General features: G+C 40.2%; 1 protein-coding gene across 10 annotated transcripts in view; it reads left to right on the forward strand.

Moving 5' to 3' along the window:
* RABGAP1L (RAB GTPase activating protein 1 like) overlaps positions 1-14762 on the forward strand; it is a 232724-nt gene that overhangs the window by 191609 nt on the left and 26353 nt on the right. The window contains exons 1-2 of one of the 10 annotated variants that reach the window (XM_071751136.1): positions 9015-10124; positions 11446-12080. The exons of 5 other annotated variants lie outside the window; for them this stretch is intronic. In XM_071751136.1, the coding sequence (XP_071607237.1) occupies positions 11970-12080 (111 nt within the window). In that variant the 5' untranslated portion in view covers positions 9015-10124; positions 11446-11969. Of the gene's footprint in view, positions 1-8714; positions 8986-9014; positions 10125-11445; positions 12081-14762 lie in introns of those variants that run through there. 4 more of the 10 variants (XM_071751132.1, XM_071751134.1, XM_071751133.1 and 1 more) reach the window with 4 other exon arrangements.

Here is a 14762-nt window from a genome sequence, read left to right on the forward strand (position 1 = left end):
CTGCAGCAGCCAGTCTGTTGCTAAGCAACCTCCAAAATACTGAAGGGGCCATGGCCTAGCTGCTTTCCTGCAGCTCACCCCTATTCTTATTTATTTACTTAGACATTTATTTAGTTAGTTAGTTAAACAGATTTCTTCCATAATGTGGAAGCAAAGCCATAAGCCTCCAAGTTGCATCAGGGTGCCTTTAATTGCACATCTGTTTCTCTTTACTTCAGTACCATCTTCTGCCCTATTTTTACTGCTGTTCATTGCTGCTCAGGAAACCTCTCATGATGTTTGTTGAGCTGGAGTGGCATCCAGAAATGCACTGAAACTTTATTTTAAAAATGTACCAGGCCCTGGACTGCTGTACTGGGTGTGAGAATCTGTTTGGTCCCAGCAGCCCACGATGGAAGTAAAAAGGGTCAGAGCAAAGATGGCTTTAAGCCATTTTTCTACTTAATTTATTTTTGGCTGCTTTAACTTCAGCTGTGTCCACATTCCAGGCTTCTTGTAGCCTGAGCAGATCTGCAAGGAGTGGAAAAGCTGTGATCCTTCACCTGCCCAGCAGTGCTGGGAAAGTCCCTGCTGTGGAGGCCGTTCTGCAGGAACTGCTGCATTTTTGTGGGGTGGGATTGGGAGCCTTGCCAGGGCATGGATTTGCCTGAAATTCTATCAAGGAGAGGAACAGGTTGCTGATGGAGTATTTGCTGTACAGATTAACTGCCAGAGCATTTGTAGTGCTGGAAGAGGATAGCAGTCAAGTCATGCAGCAGTTCCCAGCCCATTTGTTGTAGATGTGCTCCCAAAATGGAGAAAGGTGGAAGTGGTTTGTGTGCATCATGTGTCAGCAGGGAATCTCCTTCCCAAGTGACAAATCAGGACCACTGATTAGCATCACATTTCACAACCAGAAAGGCACTGAGTGGCTGTGCAATACCATAGCATGGCTGTGTGTGTTGTGTAGCATTCGTGTTGTCAGCTCAGTGTTAGACTGTGGTGATAGCTCTGATCAGAGAACTGCCACACTCCTCAGTGAAGTCTTCAGAAGCAATTCAGGTGCTCTCACAAGCATCTCCAATCTTTTGTATTTGTCCTACAGGACAATACTGGAGCTTGAGATGCAGAAGGATAAATTCCGTAGAGATTTATTTGTACCAAACAGACACTAAACTGCCTTTTTCTTCTTTTTTTCTTTTATATTTTTGTCCTCCTTGTTTCATCAAGCAGAGACAATATACATAAGATGAGTCTTTAGACTATACTTCTCCCACAGCTTTTGCCTTTTAGTCCTCTCCCTACTGCCTTTGACTGCTGTCGACAGCTTCTTTGTTGTACTTTTCATCATAGACCTCTTTTTGGTAGTAAACAATTTTTCTGCTTCGATGATCCATCCGTTACCTGACCCTATCTAGAGAAGAACAAAGAAAAGCATGTGAACACTTATTTTTGTACACCCACTCCTGCAGAACAGGGGTCATGCATGAGGCATGTAGTTTTTTGTTCCATCAAAGTGAGATGATGAAGGTGATGTTTTTAAGTCCAAATTGAGTTTCCCCCTTATTTCCTTTAAGCATTCAAATACCCATTTGGAAGACTAAAATATAGTGGTTTGAAGTGCTCATTCTGTAGTCTGATTTTTTCAAAATGAACTCTTGTTTGGGTTTTTTTTATTATTAATTTATTACACCTCTGTGGCTGAAATTTCCACTTTTTATGAACATCCAGAAGAGTGTTGATTGTAAAACCTTTGCTGTCCTGCAGGTCCATGTATTCTTTTAATACAGTTGAGATTTCACAAGTCAAGCTGTGCTGTTTGTGTTAGTGTGTACATTTTGGCAGTGTTACTCACACAGGGCTTAGAGATGAAGTTATCTTAAGTATTCTCTAAGCAGAGTTGTGACCAAAACACAGGAGGCTTAGACCCAGCCTAAATGCCCAGGAATAACTTTTACTGGTCATAGGTTTGTGCTGCTGCTTCTTGCTCTATCTTGGTGTTGTGTCTTGCCCAGTCGTCTGTACCTTGAAATCCCTTAACTTGGAAAGATCCAAGAAGAGCACAGGAATGCAAACAGAACTGATAAAGGGAAAAAAAAAAAATAGATTAAAAGAAAAATATAGTATTGCCCAACAGAATAACCAGAATGCACTGAAGATAACAGATGGCCAAGTCAGAGCTCTCCATATTTAGCTCACAGGGAGCTTTTTCTCTTGCTGCTGTTCTCCACTATAAGGTAGAAGAAAAATCTGACTCAGATATTTGTGGTCTTTCTCAATTTTATAGTCCTAAGTAGTGTTAAGGAAACTATCCTTTCATTTTTACCTTTTCTCCAGGGATGGTTCAATAGTGATACCATCCACCTCAGTGATGTCAGTACTGTGCAGTGTCAGGGATACAGGATCACAAAAATCACCAGTGTGTCTCATTTCATTCTCCTCAAAACTGTGGGCACCCCAGGTAATGTGCTGCTAAATCAATTGCTGGTCCCCAGGCAACTCTTCCAGTTCTTTTCCAGTCCCCAGTGTTTCTAAATACAGGTTTAGTTCTCCAGATTATTCTGAAGTTCTGCAGATGGGTATCTAGAGAAGAAAAAAAATAATGGCAGAAAAAAAAAAAAAAAGAGACAGCCATCACATGTCTGAGAAAGGTGATGAAATCCTTCACTGCTTTTAAAGAGTAATTAGTTTTAAAGAGTAATTAGACCCTGAGTTTTTTTCCCACAAATGCAGTAGGGAAATAAATCACCTGTATTTACATTGCATACACTATCATATGAAGAGAGTATTATAGCTTTTCTTTTCATGTTATTTATTAGTTTGTTACAAATTGGGTTATTTTCCTTCATTTTCAAATCAGCATCAGGTTTATACACTCGGATTAAATGGTGCAGTTCACTGTTGGAGGCAAAAGAGCAAATCCTGAGTGTTTATTCTTACACTTTCCAAATGAGTGAACAAGCGCAGACATTGTTTCCTCCCCTTTTCACTTGAACTGTAAGCACAGGGTTGAAATTTGGGAGCTGGGACTGTTTCAGAACACTGATGGTGATGGGCTGGTACCTCTGCCTTATTCATAGCCCACATCAAACCTGCATGAAGCAAAAGAATGGGATCTCTTACTTTTTCAGGGTTAGCCACCTGACTTTTCCATTTTGTGGCCCACTTTTCCTGTTTTTCTTAGGGGACTGACTTCCCAAACAGTTAAAATAATGATGTTCATCCTATTAAAAGTATAATTTGGAAATACACTGAGGAATTTTATGGCAGAAATCTTTTTTAGAAATTCTCTTTGGTCTTCATTGTAAATTTTATTGCATCCTCTGTTTCTTTGCTTGCTGTTGTGGTTTTTTTCCTTCAAATCAATAAAAAAATTAGCTGTCATTCATTCCGGGTGCTTTCCTTGCTGGAAGAATTTTGCCAAAGAACTTCCCCTATATAAAAGGCATGTTAAAAACAAGAACAGGTTCAATGTTAAATATAACTAAATATAGTCCTTTGTTTGGATGTAGCAGGGAGCTCCCAAGGGAATGCAGTCCTTGCAGACATTGCACAAATCCTACCCTCAGCTTGAGCAGCCTGAGGACATGGATACATGGAGAGCATCTTCTCCTGCCCTGTGGGACATCTGTGCTAAGCATGACCAATTTCTGATCATTTCTTTTTGGGAGGTTTGCATTCCTTGTAGTTGCACAGATATAATAGTAGCAGTAATAGAAAACCTGTGGTCTATATTTTAAATAAAAGGAAGCACTGGAATAAGACAAATGGGGAAGGTAGAAGAGTATCTGGCAATACATCGGGTCTCTGATGTCTTAAGAAATACAGAGTTCTGTGATAAGTTATGTGAGAACCTGCTGCCTTTCCCACTCCATGCATACCATTTGTGCTCTTTAAATAAGCTTATTAGCAGGCAAATCAAGACAGGTTAATCTTTAAATCAGATGTAAATATAAAAGCTTTTCTCGAGGTGGTACACTGGAGCATTAAACGGAGATGCAGATTTTCACAGTAGGACAACCCACTTAAGCACTGAAATAGTTTGTCTCCCAAATCATCTTCAGAGAACAGAATTTCCCTTTCACTCTACAGCATGATGATGAATAGAGATTTAGCAGCAAAGGATTATGTGAAGCTCAGATTAGTGGCTGCTGCTGGTACTTTTATACAGCTGATCAGCTTGCATGGTCCTGTGCTTCTTTACTCCTGTGGAGCTGACCTGTAAAGATTCCGGGGGAATTTGTCCATGGGAGCACTGAGTCTTAACTCCCTCCCATCTTCCCCTCTAAATGGATCTCATGTCAAATGCTGTCTATATCAAATTCCTGTTAATCATTTTTTATATAAATACATACCAGCATGTGCTGCTCTCTGGACTTTTTTGGCTGAGTTCAGTCTTTTGACCTCCAAGTTAATGCTTTCATTTTTAACTCCAGCATCTAGGGACTTGCTGCTCTCCTGGAGAGAGTCAGTAGTTTGTACTTTTAATGTATAATGCATGAAATAATCTCATTTTGGAGTCTTCAAGCATGCCTCAGTCTAGACTGAGTCTCACTATCAAACTGTCTGACTTCTGTACCTCAACTGTCAAGGCACTTGGACCAGTCTGTCAGGTTTAGGCTGGTTCAGCTTGCACCATCCACCATTTCCTGCTCACCTGCATCATTTCAGACTTAATTACTCTTTTTCTCATCTTCCAAGCAATCATACTGCAGATTTATTTCTTTCTTTAATTTGGGAATATGCCATTACTACTGTACTATTTACACAGAGAAATGTCTCACCCTTTCCATGAGGCTTTTGTCAGGGGTCCACATGGAAGACATGGCCACAGATCTTTGCCAGGGGATCCCCTCTCTGGGGAGGCAAAGAAAAATATGGAGGGATGTACCTATTTTGAGGAAGAAAATCAGAATTGGGTTTAGAATGAGAAGCTTTGAGTCCTGGGCTCCAGTGTTGGTTTCTTCATGTGAGAGCTGTCACTGATTAATATGCTACTTGATGTTAATTAACATCTGCTGCTTGCTGATCCTATCCTGTAAATGAAAAGCCAGCAGATCAAGGGTGAAGGTGGCAACACAAGTATGTACTTGCTCTATTATTCTTATGAAGCTTGAGCCAGCTCTGTTACTCTGATGAAGCTTTTGCTTGATAAAATTTGGCTCTGTTTGCATTAAGTTGCAGGCTCTTTGGGTGAAATTCCTGTATCAAGCTATACTGAAAACAGGCCAGAAATCCATATAAATAATTGTAAGTGCAAAGCATTCTTAGAAAACCGCTACATTTATTTTCCTGGAAAATGTGCTTGACCCCCTTTTTTTTTTCTTTTCATCACCAGTTGAAGTGATAAATGCAACAAGTTTAAAATATATTTCACTGGTTGTGTTGGGTTAGGATCAGGTTATTCTGAAACTCAGCTCTCAATGGCATTCACAGAGTTTAAATGAGAAAATGAGAAAAAAAATATTTAAATGTCACTGTGGACAGTTCACTGAAGACATCTGTTCAGTGCACACCTGCAGTGAGAGGGAGAATATTATGTGCCTTTTATTTCAGGGGAAACTTTACACAAGAGAGAATGACAGGAGCAGGCTCAGGGTGCTGAGCACCTGTTTGAGATGTCGTCTTCAGCTCCAGTAGGAGAGAGGATATGAGACTAGGTGACCCATTGTTTTGTCCCTATAATAATAATAATTTGCCACACAAATATTATTCAGTTGTTGGTTTAGTAGCCCTGGGAAATGTTTATCTGAGACAGTTATGATGCTTGTTACTCTTTGTCCCTTCAGCAGCTGGACAGATCTGTTTGTATTGATGGGGCTCTGAGGACATGGATTCAGGAGATGCTGGCCCTGAGGCAGGTGAAGGAAGGTCCCTGGGCCATGGTCTTGAGCTCTTGAACTGCCACCAACTCACTTGGTTGTGGAGTTGAGTGGTTAATGGGCATCTGCTGTCACTGAACATGGAGGGAAAAAAATAGGTCCCACAAAAGAAAGGCTGAAACATGAAGGAGAAGCCTGCTGCTTTTCGGGAAGTCTTCCTGCAAGTCAGCTGAGGAATTTCTGCCTTTTCCTTCTGGGATTCTGTAGGGAAGGCTGTGGTGCAGACCAGCACGGCCCCACGCAGACTGCATTGGGCTGGAGTAGCCTTTTGTGTAGCCTTTTGTGACACCACTGTCACCCATCACTTCTGCAAACAGGAAAAAAAAATCTCCTGTTTTGCTAAGGAAAAGGATGGGTAAGGAAGAAATACCCTGAGTTTTAAACCTCAGTTGGTTATGTTGGGTTCTACATACAATATATGCCCCCAAACCACAGAATCACAGAATGTTTTAGGTCAGAAGAGACCTCCAAGATCATCCAGTCCAATCTTTGACCAACACCATAATCTAACTACTAATCTATGTCCTTAGGGACCAGGTCCAAATGCCTTTTAAATATCTCCAGGGATGGTGACTCCACTACTGTGGAACTTTTTTGGTTGGAAAAGACCTTTAAGAACATCAAATCCAACTGTTATGCTATTAAATCTATTTTTAAAACATCCAGAGGCTGGAATTTGCAATATCTTACATTATCATTTGGTATTTAATTTATTACTTTATTTCACTTATTACTTGGTAGCAATACTGGCTGAGGGGTACCTGGCTCTTCCCTTGTTCCTCTGCCCTACTGTTTCTGTCACCCATCACAGCTTGTCCTGGGGCCATTGCACCAGTGGGAGCCCTGTGCTGCCTTCACCTCCAGAAAAACACACACAAGCCAAAGTCATCCCAGCTCTGTTGTATATTGTATATTCTCAGTAGATAAGGAAGAAGTTCACAAAGTGAGATATTTCTGCCCAACAGTTGGCATCTAATGGAGACTTAGCTGAAGAGAGGAAACAATTTCCACTGCCCTTAGAAAGTGATAGTAAGAGTATAAAGAAGAAACATGAAAACATAAATTAAAAATGTGAATTTAATTAATTAAAAATCAAAAGAGAGTAATGAGTTAATTTAAAAGGCTGCAACATAATCTGGAAGGGACTGAGCTGAATACCAATGAGTCTGGATGTGCAGGCTGGCATCCCAGCTATGCTGCTGCTCAATCTTTTTCAGGTTAGTACAGTTTTTTGAAATCAAAATGGGCAGATTTGTTTTGGGCAGCTTCATGCCCTTGTTTAGCTGTAGTTTCAAGTTAATATAAAACCTGAAATGACGTGCTAACTTAACCCAAGCTCCTTAAAATTGCAGGGATTAATAACCATCTCTGAGAAACAGAACAAATACACATTCTCAATTAATTCTATTCTGTACTTTTAAAAATGGAGGGAGTGAGTTGCAGCAAGTTGGTGAGATGTTGGCTGGCCTTGGTAGTTTTAGAGGTGAGGCTAATAAATAGTTTTAACTTCTTTTTGTAAACCTTAGAGGTCATCTCAGAGCTGTGCTGGAGAAACTCCTTATGCAGCAGTTGTTGCAAGGGAGCAGGACTGGTCTTTTCTGTGGCACACAGCTGATTTGGGGAGGCTGGGAGAGGGGCATTGAGGATTTTCTTCTATGTTTATTTTAAATCCCTAAGGAAGCTCTGAATGCATTTGTAAGGGTTCCTCCTGCTTCTGCCATGACTTTGCTGTTAATGCGTTCCCCTGAGACTGAAACAGACCAGGGTGATAGATTCCCTTGTTTTGGGGGAATGCCTGTGCCACAGCAATCCCAGCCATGCCAGCTGGGTGTTTCTCCAGCAGGATGGCTTTACTGGCTTTAATCTGCAAAAATGAGTTTACAAACTTGCCTGCTTTTCAGTCAGGGGAATGCAGTGTAGCTGCAAACTGGGAGGGGTCACCCATGTAAGAACATGAAGTAAAGCACATCAAACCCAGATTTTTTTCACACATTTTAGGAGGACCTCAGGTGCATGCAACGACTTCTTTGGGGGGAAAAAAATAGGCCATGTTCTTTGTCATTTTAAATAATAAAAATAAACCATGGAGAAGGAATTACTCAGCTATAGATCAGCCTGAGCCTGGCAACTGCTTTTCTTCAGTGGTGTGGGGTATTCCCTGCTAGCAATGGCTTAGCATGCAGTGCTTGCTTTGAATCCAAAGCCACCTGTGAAGGTGCTGACCTTCTGCTGGCTGGCACTGGAACAGAGTTATGACTAAAACACAGCACATGTGGTTATCCTTAAGTCCCTGGGATAAACATATGTGAGGGATAGGCTCCAGCACAGAGGTGTGGGGTGGCCAAAGGTTTGGAAGGGTGGCATTGTGACAGCATCCACAGGGGCTTTACGTGGCAAACTGAAGATTTGGCCTATGTGCCATTCTCTGATAGTCAGCAAGTTCTCTGGGGTGAGGAAAGAACCTAATTGTGCTTTGGGATTCACAGTGTTTGACTTGTAAACCAAGAATTTTTCACTTGTTGGCTTGGTTTGAAACTGTTGTTACAGGTGATTAATGGGTAAGAACCTTACAAACCCATTATTCCCACCCATTTGAGGAAGAAAAAAAACCTGAAAACTTATCCTGAAGGCTGCCAAATGCTATTCCAAGTGCTATGAAAGGAGTTTTCTGTTTCCTTATCTGATGATTGCTGTGATCTTCCCAGGTTCATTAATACATGAAAAGCAAATCACAGAAAATGCCTTTCTGTTTCAGAAACAGAGAGCAGGGAGGGAGTGCTTAGCAAGAAGCTGCACAAACCTCCCATACGTAATTCCTTCCCATCTATCTGAAGATCCTCATCCCGTCAGATAGCAGCAAGACATTCCTGGGGGTGGAGTGAGAGTGAATTTATCTTGGGAGTGAGCAGGATTTTGCTTTGCTAAGCTATCTGGTTTGCTCAATCCAGGAATTTTCCGTTCACCTCCAGTATCCACCAGCATATAAAACACCACCAACTCTAATCCCGGCTACTTCTCTTAATTAGTTAACAGTTTTCTACAGCTCACCTGCCTTTCTGCTGGCTCTCTCCTGTCATCCTGACTGCTTGGTTGAATTGCTTCTCCCAAAATTCCTGCTTTGGAGGTATGCTTTAAAAACGGCATGGCGGAGGGGACTGCATTCTTGTGCCTCAAGTAAGGCTGCTGCAAGGTAGATGTGATGTTACACAGCAAAGCACTGGTTGCTTTAAATACAAAATCAAACTACGTGGGGTTTGTGGTCTTTTGTTGTGTTATTTATCACTTCAGCGCTGGACATCCTGGCTGAGGGAAAGGCTCGGTGTTGAAATGCTGGGAGGAGTGTGTGGCTTGAGGAGGTAGCCAAGAGCATCCCTCTGCTTGCCTTTTCCTTTCCAGTTCCTCTGGTGTGAGCATGCCATGATAATGGCTGGGTAAATGTATTTGCTTCAGTCAGTTTAATTCAAAAGGTTTAGTTTAACTGCCTTGATACTTACTAATTTTGGGTGCTGATTCAGAGCATCATGCAGACTGTTAACGTTGATGTAAAATGCAGGTTTGGAGGGATTTGTAGGCAGCTCAGCTCTATGGAAGTGAAATATCAGCTGAAACAACAACCTTTTTAATGTAAAGATATGCATTAGCCAACATGAAAAATCAATTGTTAGTTCTTGCAGTTGCTATTTAGAACATGCCAAAATTACAAGCCTAAGAATAGATATGAGAAGAATTACTTTGCCAATAATACAGTAATAACGTGGAGATTTAATTCTGTTAAATCATTGCAAAGTCAAAAAAAAAAAAAAAAAAAAAAAAAAAAAGATAGTATAGGTTCTGGTCCATACTTCCTTACAAATAGAAATGCCTGTTGGCTAAATAAGGGTAGGGATCCAAGTAGCTGCAGCTGCAGCACACATCTGATAATTTGCATTCTCTGCCTCTTGCCCTTATTGCAGAATTAAATTGCTGTCTCATTAGCATGGGAATGTTTGTTGTTCCATTGCCCTCTCTCTCCTCTGTGCCTGCCTGTTCCAATGTAATGTCAGTCCCTGTCGAGAGCCTCTGGAGCAGGAGGGACTTTATTTCCCTGTTACAACAGGTGCCTTTGTCAGCACACCTCAGAGGCAGACAGGGAGGAGCCACTCTCAGCTTTACCCTTCAAACTTTTTCTACAAGAAAAAAAAAATCCAAAGCCACCCCACAAGGCACAGAGGAAATGGTCATTGAAACCTCGGCAGAAAACCTGAGCAGGATTTAGCATAGCAGGTATGATTTTTATCTAGGTGACATGGAGAGCTTCCTTGGGGGATATATCCCTTCAGGATTGGACTCTAAAGTATCTCTGCCATGGGAACTAATTGGAAAAAAATTGCAAGTCTCTGAAGAAAAATTTTTTAAAATGCACCATAGGTGCATTTCAAGGAAAAAATTACCTTTCTTGTTCCTGCAAGGGTTAAGCCTGATCAGAATCTCCTTTAGTCTCAAGGATTAAACCTCAAGTGCTGCATTTCTTGTTTGCCATAAGCCTATTAGAACCCTCTCTGTTTCCTAGCAATAACATGTAATTTCCCCTTCTATTTAAGCAAAAGAGATGTTGGGTTTTTAATCCTGTACACTACAGCTGTTGCTCAAGTTTCCTATTGAAATGCAAATACTACCTGGTGCTATTTAGATACCTGTGTAATCTTTGATAAAGATACTCCAGAAGCAGAGGAAAAAAAAAAGCAAGGTGGGTCTGATCCTGTTTATTCTGGAATGTGAGAGTGTAACCATAAGCTACCAGCAACCTGAACTGGAAATTTCTACCGGATTTGCAGCAGCCATTACATCCTCTTTTCAGAGACAAATGCAGGGCTGAAATGATTCATGTTTTTTGAGCAGGTATGATTTTTCACCAGGAAGAACAAAAGGCTTCCAGAGAAGGTAAAAATGTAGTGGATGAGTCTGAGCAGTGGTGCCTATTTGGAGTTTTACCTTGGCACAATCTCTTTAAAGGAGTTTCTTTTTGGCTTATTTTGTTTATTTCTTCAAATAACTTATTATCTAGATTTTCATTTGTAGTTTTGATAATATATATTTTTTAATTTATTTTTCCAAATATTTTCTTGTTGCTTTTTTTTTTTTTTTTTTTTTTTTTTTAATTAGCTGGGAAGTCAGGAGCCCTTTGGAAGGCAGCTGTGCTGTTTAGGACTGGTGGTCTAAAGATACTGCATCACTTCTTATTCAAAGCAAACCAATCCTAGATTCAGGTTAAAAGGCCTTCTACTGAGAGAAGTTTCAAACACATAAATTAGTTTTATTTCACTTAAGGAGGTGTGAGTTTATTCAGGGAAGAGCTTACAGCCTTCAGTGCATTTTGTATGGCTGTTTTTCCCTGTATTACAAATGGAAACTGAAGAACTTGTTTGGGAATTTTGTGACTTTAGGCCAGATTCTTTCTGCTAAAATCATAAAGCATCTGCATGGCACGAAGAGGCATTTTTTCTTTGTGTAAAAGAGAAAGTAAGTTCTTTTCAAGAGTTTAACGGAGAGATTTAGAAACTTATGGAAACTTCCAATGAATGTCTGAAAGAAATTATTCCACCAGCCTCTGTGAATTTACAAATAAACCAGAAGAATCAATTCATGGGAAAGTGAGACTCTGCAAACAAGAATATCAGCTTTCTGTGGGAGAAACCTGGATATAAAGAATAAACAATCACTACAAAGTTCAAGAAAAACAGAAGTGATTCCAGCCCCGCTGTCAAGCACTGGCAAATCTTTTCTTGCTTGATATTAATCTGATTTGGCTGCAACTTTTTCATCTTCAGCCTCATCCTGGAATTACAGCTACTTCCTCAGCTTTCATCAAAACTTCAGCAAATGCCTTTTGCAAGTTGGGTGTGGGGAGCATGAGCAGGTGTTTCGTATGTTCTTCCCATGCCAATAAAAGGCACCTTGAGAGGAAAAACCCCACGGGAGCTGATTTGCTGCCTCCTATTTTCTTCTCTCATGACACTCCCTCCTCATTAGCTTCTTCAGGTGGGTGTGAACAACTGACAACTGAACTGAGCCAGGTTCAGCCTTGGATTATCAACCTTCTCTGGCCACTTCCAGCACTTTGCTGGCAAAATGATGGAAGAAATCTCCATAACAGTGGCTTACGATGCCCATGTTTTTAGCCAGCTCTCTGATGAAGACTTTCTGGCCAATCTGGTGGCAGTCAGCAAACCCAAAGCTGTGGTAGGTGTTCCTCTCGCTCCTTTGCTTAGGTTCTGCTCTGTCCAATAGTTAAGTCATTTTGTTGAAAGATAGTGTTTTATGACTTCTTTAGAATTTTGCTTTTGTGCATCAGCGGAATTAAAATAACAGTATATTGAAGATAAGATTGTGAAAATAGTATATTTCTGGGTTACTAAGTTTAGAAGAAAGTTACTTATCCTACTTATCAATAGGATAATTGTTAGAATAATATTTTTTACATACTATTGATATAATACTTAAGTTGGGAAATGACTGAACTTAGCAAACCACGGAATCAGCATTAAACGATGTAAACACAATGATGTGTTTTAGCATGTCAATTCAAGATTCAGACCAGAAGGGTCTGGGTTTAGGTCACTGTCGTCCCTAAATCTAAAAGAATCTGTCCTTTGCATGGAACCCGTGATTTAACACTTCTGCATGCTCTTTTGAAATCAACATAAGGCAAATCCTTTTTAGTTAAACTACCACCTCCTTTTCTCCTAGTGTATATATTTATGCAAATGTGCAGTGTCAGCATCTTCCCCCCTCATGGAGTCCCCAGTCCCACATTAAAGGCACTAGTTTTGACTTTGAGTGTTGGTGTCAAAATTCATCTTTAGTCTCAAATTCTACAGATGTGCCCATGTTGAATCAATCCACCTAGAATCAGTCAAAAGATTTTTTTTTTTTTAAATAAAAGTAAATGTATAGGCATTGAGCTTGATTTTAAAAGCATATACAGTTAAAATGGAGTCTCAATACAGAAGAGGCTAATTATTTAGCCATGAAATTAAGACTTTGTTTTTGCAGGGATTGGTTTCTATATGAGTTTGTATCCAAACAAACAGTTTGGATAGCATAGTTCACTAAGCTGAGACAAAGGGCAGTGCTCTCAGAAGAGGAAAAAAATGCATTTTTGCTGTCTTGTGTAAAACCTCTCAGCCTAATTCCTGCTTGGGTTTTTTTTGCCTGTCCATGCGCAGGAAATCTCAGGTGCATGAACTCCTCCATCTCCCATAAACCTCTGGATTTAAACCAGGGTTCTGCCCAGTCCCTCTTATTATGTGCCTTTTTGCCTCCACATAGGCTTCAGCTTAACCAGTAAATTAGGAGCTGCATTTTTTTTTCCATGCTGGATATTTTAAATACGTGGCATACCTTAATTCATTTTCCAGCCACAACCTTTCCTCTTTTTCTTCCTCAGCTGATTGTTATGGCAACAATTATTAGACAGACTGGATGCCCAGGGTAATGTCTTTTCCTGCAGACAAGTATTTGTGTTACAAAAGGATGAGCAGGAGTTGAGTGCTCATAGAGAAGGTACCATGGGCTTCAGGAGAGACCCTTCTGTGAGTCTCCCTGAGCAAGTGATGGTGTCAGTGGGGTTTCCTCGTTGCTCCCATGCTCTAAACACATTATTGCAATACTCTATTTAATTTAAATTAAAATCTTTGTGGTTAAAAAAATCCCAAACGTTTAACGAATGGGTTACCCTTTAAATTAGACCTTAAGAAAGTGCTGCTTAAACAGCCTCGGAGACAGCCCTTGGAGTTTTTTTTTATAGCTTTGGAGAAAAAGTAACAGACCTTGTATGTCTTGATTCCTCCAGATCAGCTGTGAGTGATTGGAGGAGAAAGTAACCAGTGTCAAGAGACCCCTTACAGCTCCACCTGATTTTTGCTACTCTGAAAATGCAGTGAAAACATTTTCATTATTTCACTGTGAACTACTTACTTCCTAGTAAACAGAGCACTGTGAACTACTTACTTCTTAGTAAACAGAGGTACTTACAGAGAACAACTGTGGGAGGGGAAAGTATAATTTATTTATTTATTTATAAGATCCAAATTATTAACATTAAGTGCATATTCTTAGAAATTTATTTTCCTAAATCAAGGAGTATTATCATGTTTCTGTACATTATGTACTAGCAAATAAATTAAGAAATGGGGTTTTCTCAGGGTTTGCATAGGAAATACTTAATCACTTTTTTTAAATGGTTTTCAAGTATAATAACTAAGCAGATAATGCTGCAAAATACCTGAGAAGATTTCAGATGAAACTCACCAGGATTGTGATAGGATTAGATGGTTGGTGCATGGGAGCCTCAGCTACTAAGGGATGGGACCTGGTGACTCAATGTTTCTTTCGGTTCTCTGCTGCTATGTTTAATCCTGTGATGAGCTGCCAATTGGGATAAGTCAGGGCAAATCCTATTGAGTGTCCTGGTCATTTTACCAGATTGCACAAAGGGATGTACTGTACATCAAGTAAGATTCCTACAAATCTTACTTTTCAAACCTTATTCTTACAAATAAGGAATTTGTAGAGTTTTCATTTAAAATGTTTCACCTATTTTTAAAGGAGGTGAAATTATGCTGTAGAGAAAAGGTTTTGTTTTTTTTTTAAAAATTCTTTTAAGGCTTTCTTCCTGTTCTGCAGTTTGGATGCCAGGATGGGTTTCCTGTAGTTCCAGATCTGATTTGGGTTGTGCAAGAGGTCAAGTTGCACAGGAATCTCTCTTGCACAGAGGAGAGAGCTGCTGGTTGGTTATCACCTGGAGTTGCAAAGGGATGAGACCGAAACCCAACCAAGCCAAATTTGTCACTGATGTGAGTTGCTTGTGCTTCAAGCCAGTGCTGCATGACCTTCTGATATGTCCAGTGCCACACAACTAAT

Source organism: Heliangelus exortis, chromosome 8 (genome assembly GCF_036169615.1).
Source record: "Heliangelus exortis chromosome 8, bHelExo1.hap1, whole genome shotgun sequence".
NCBI lineage: Eukaryota > Metazoa > Chordata > Aves > Apodiformes > Trochilidae > Heliangelus > Heliangelus exortis.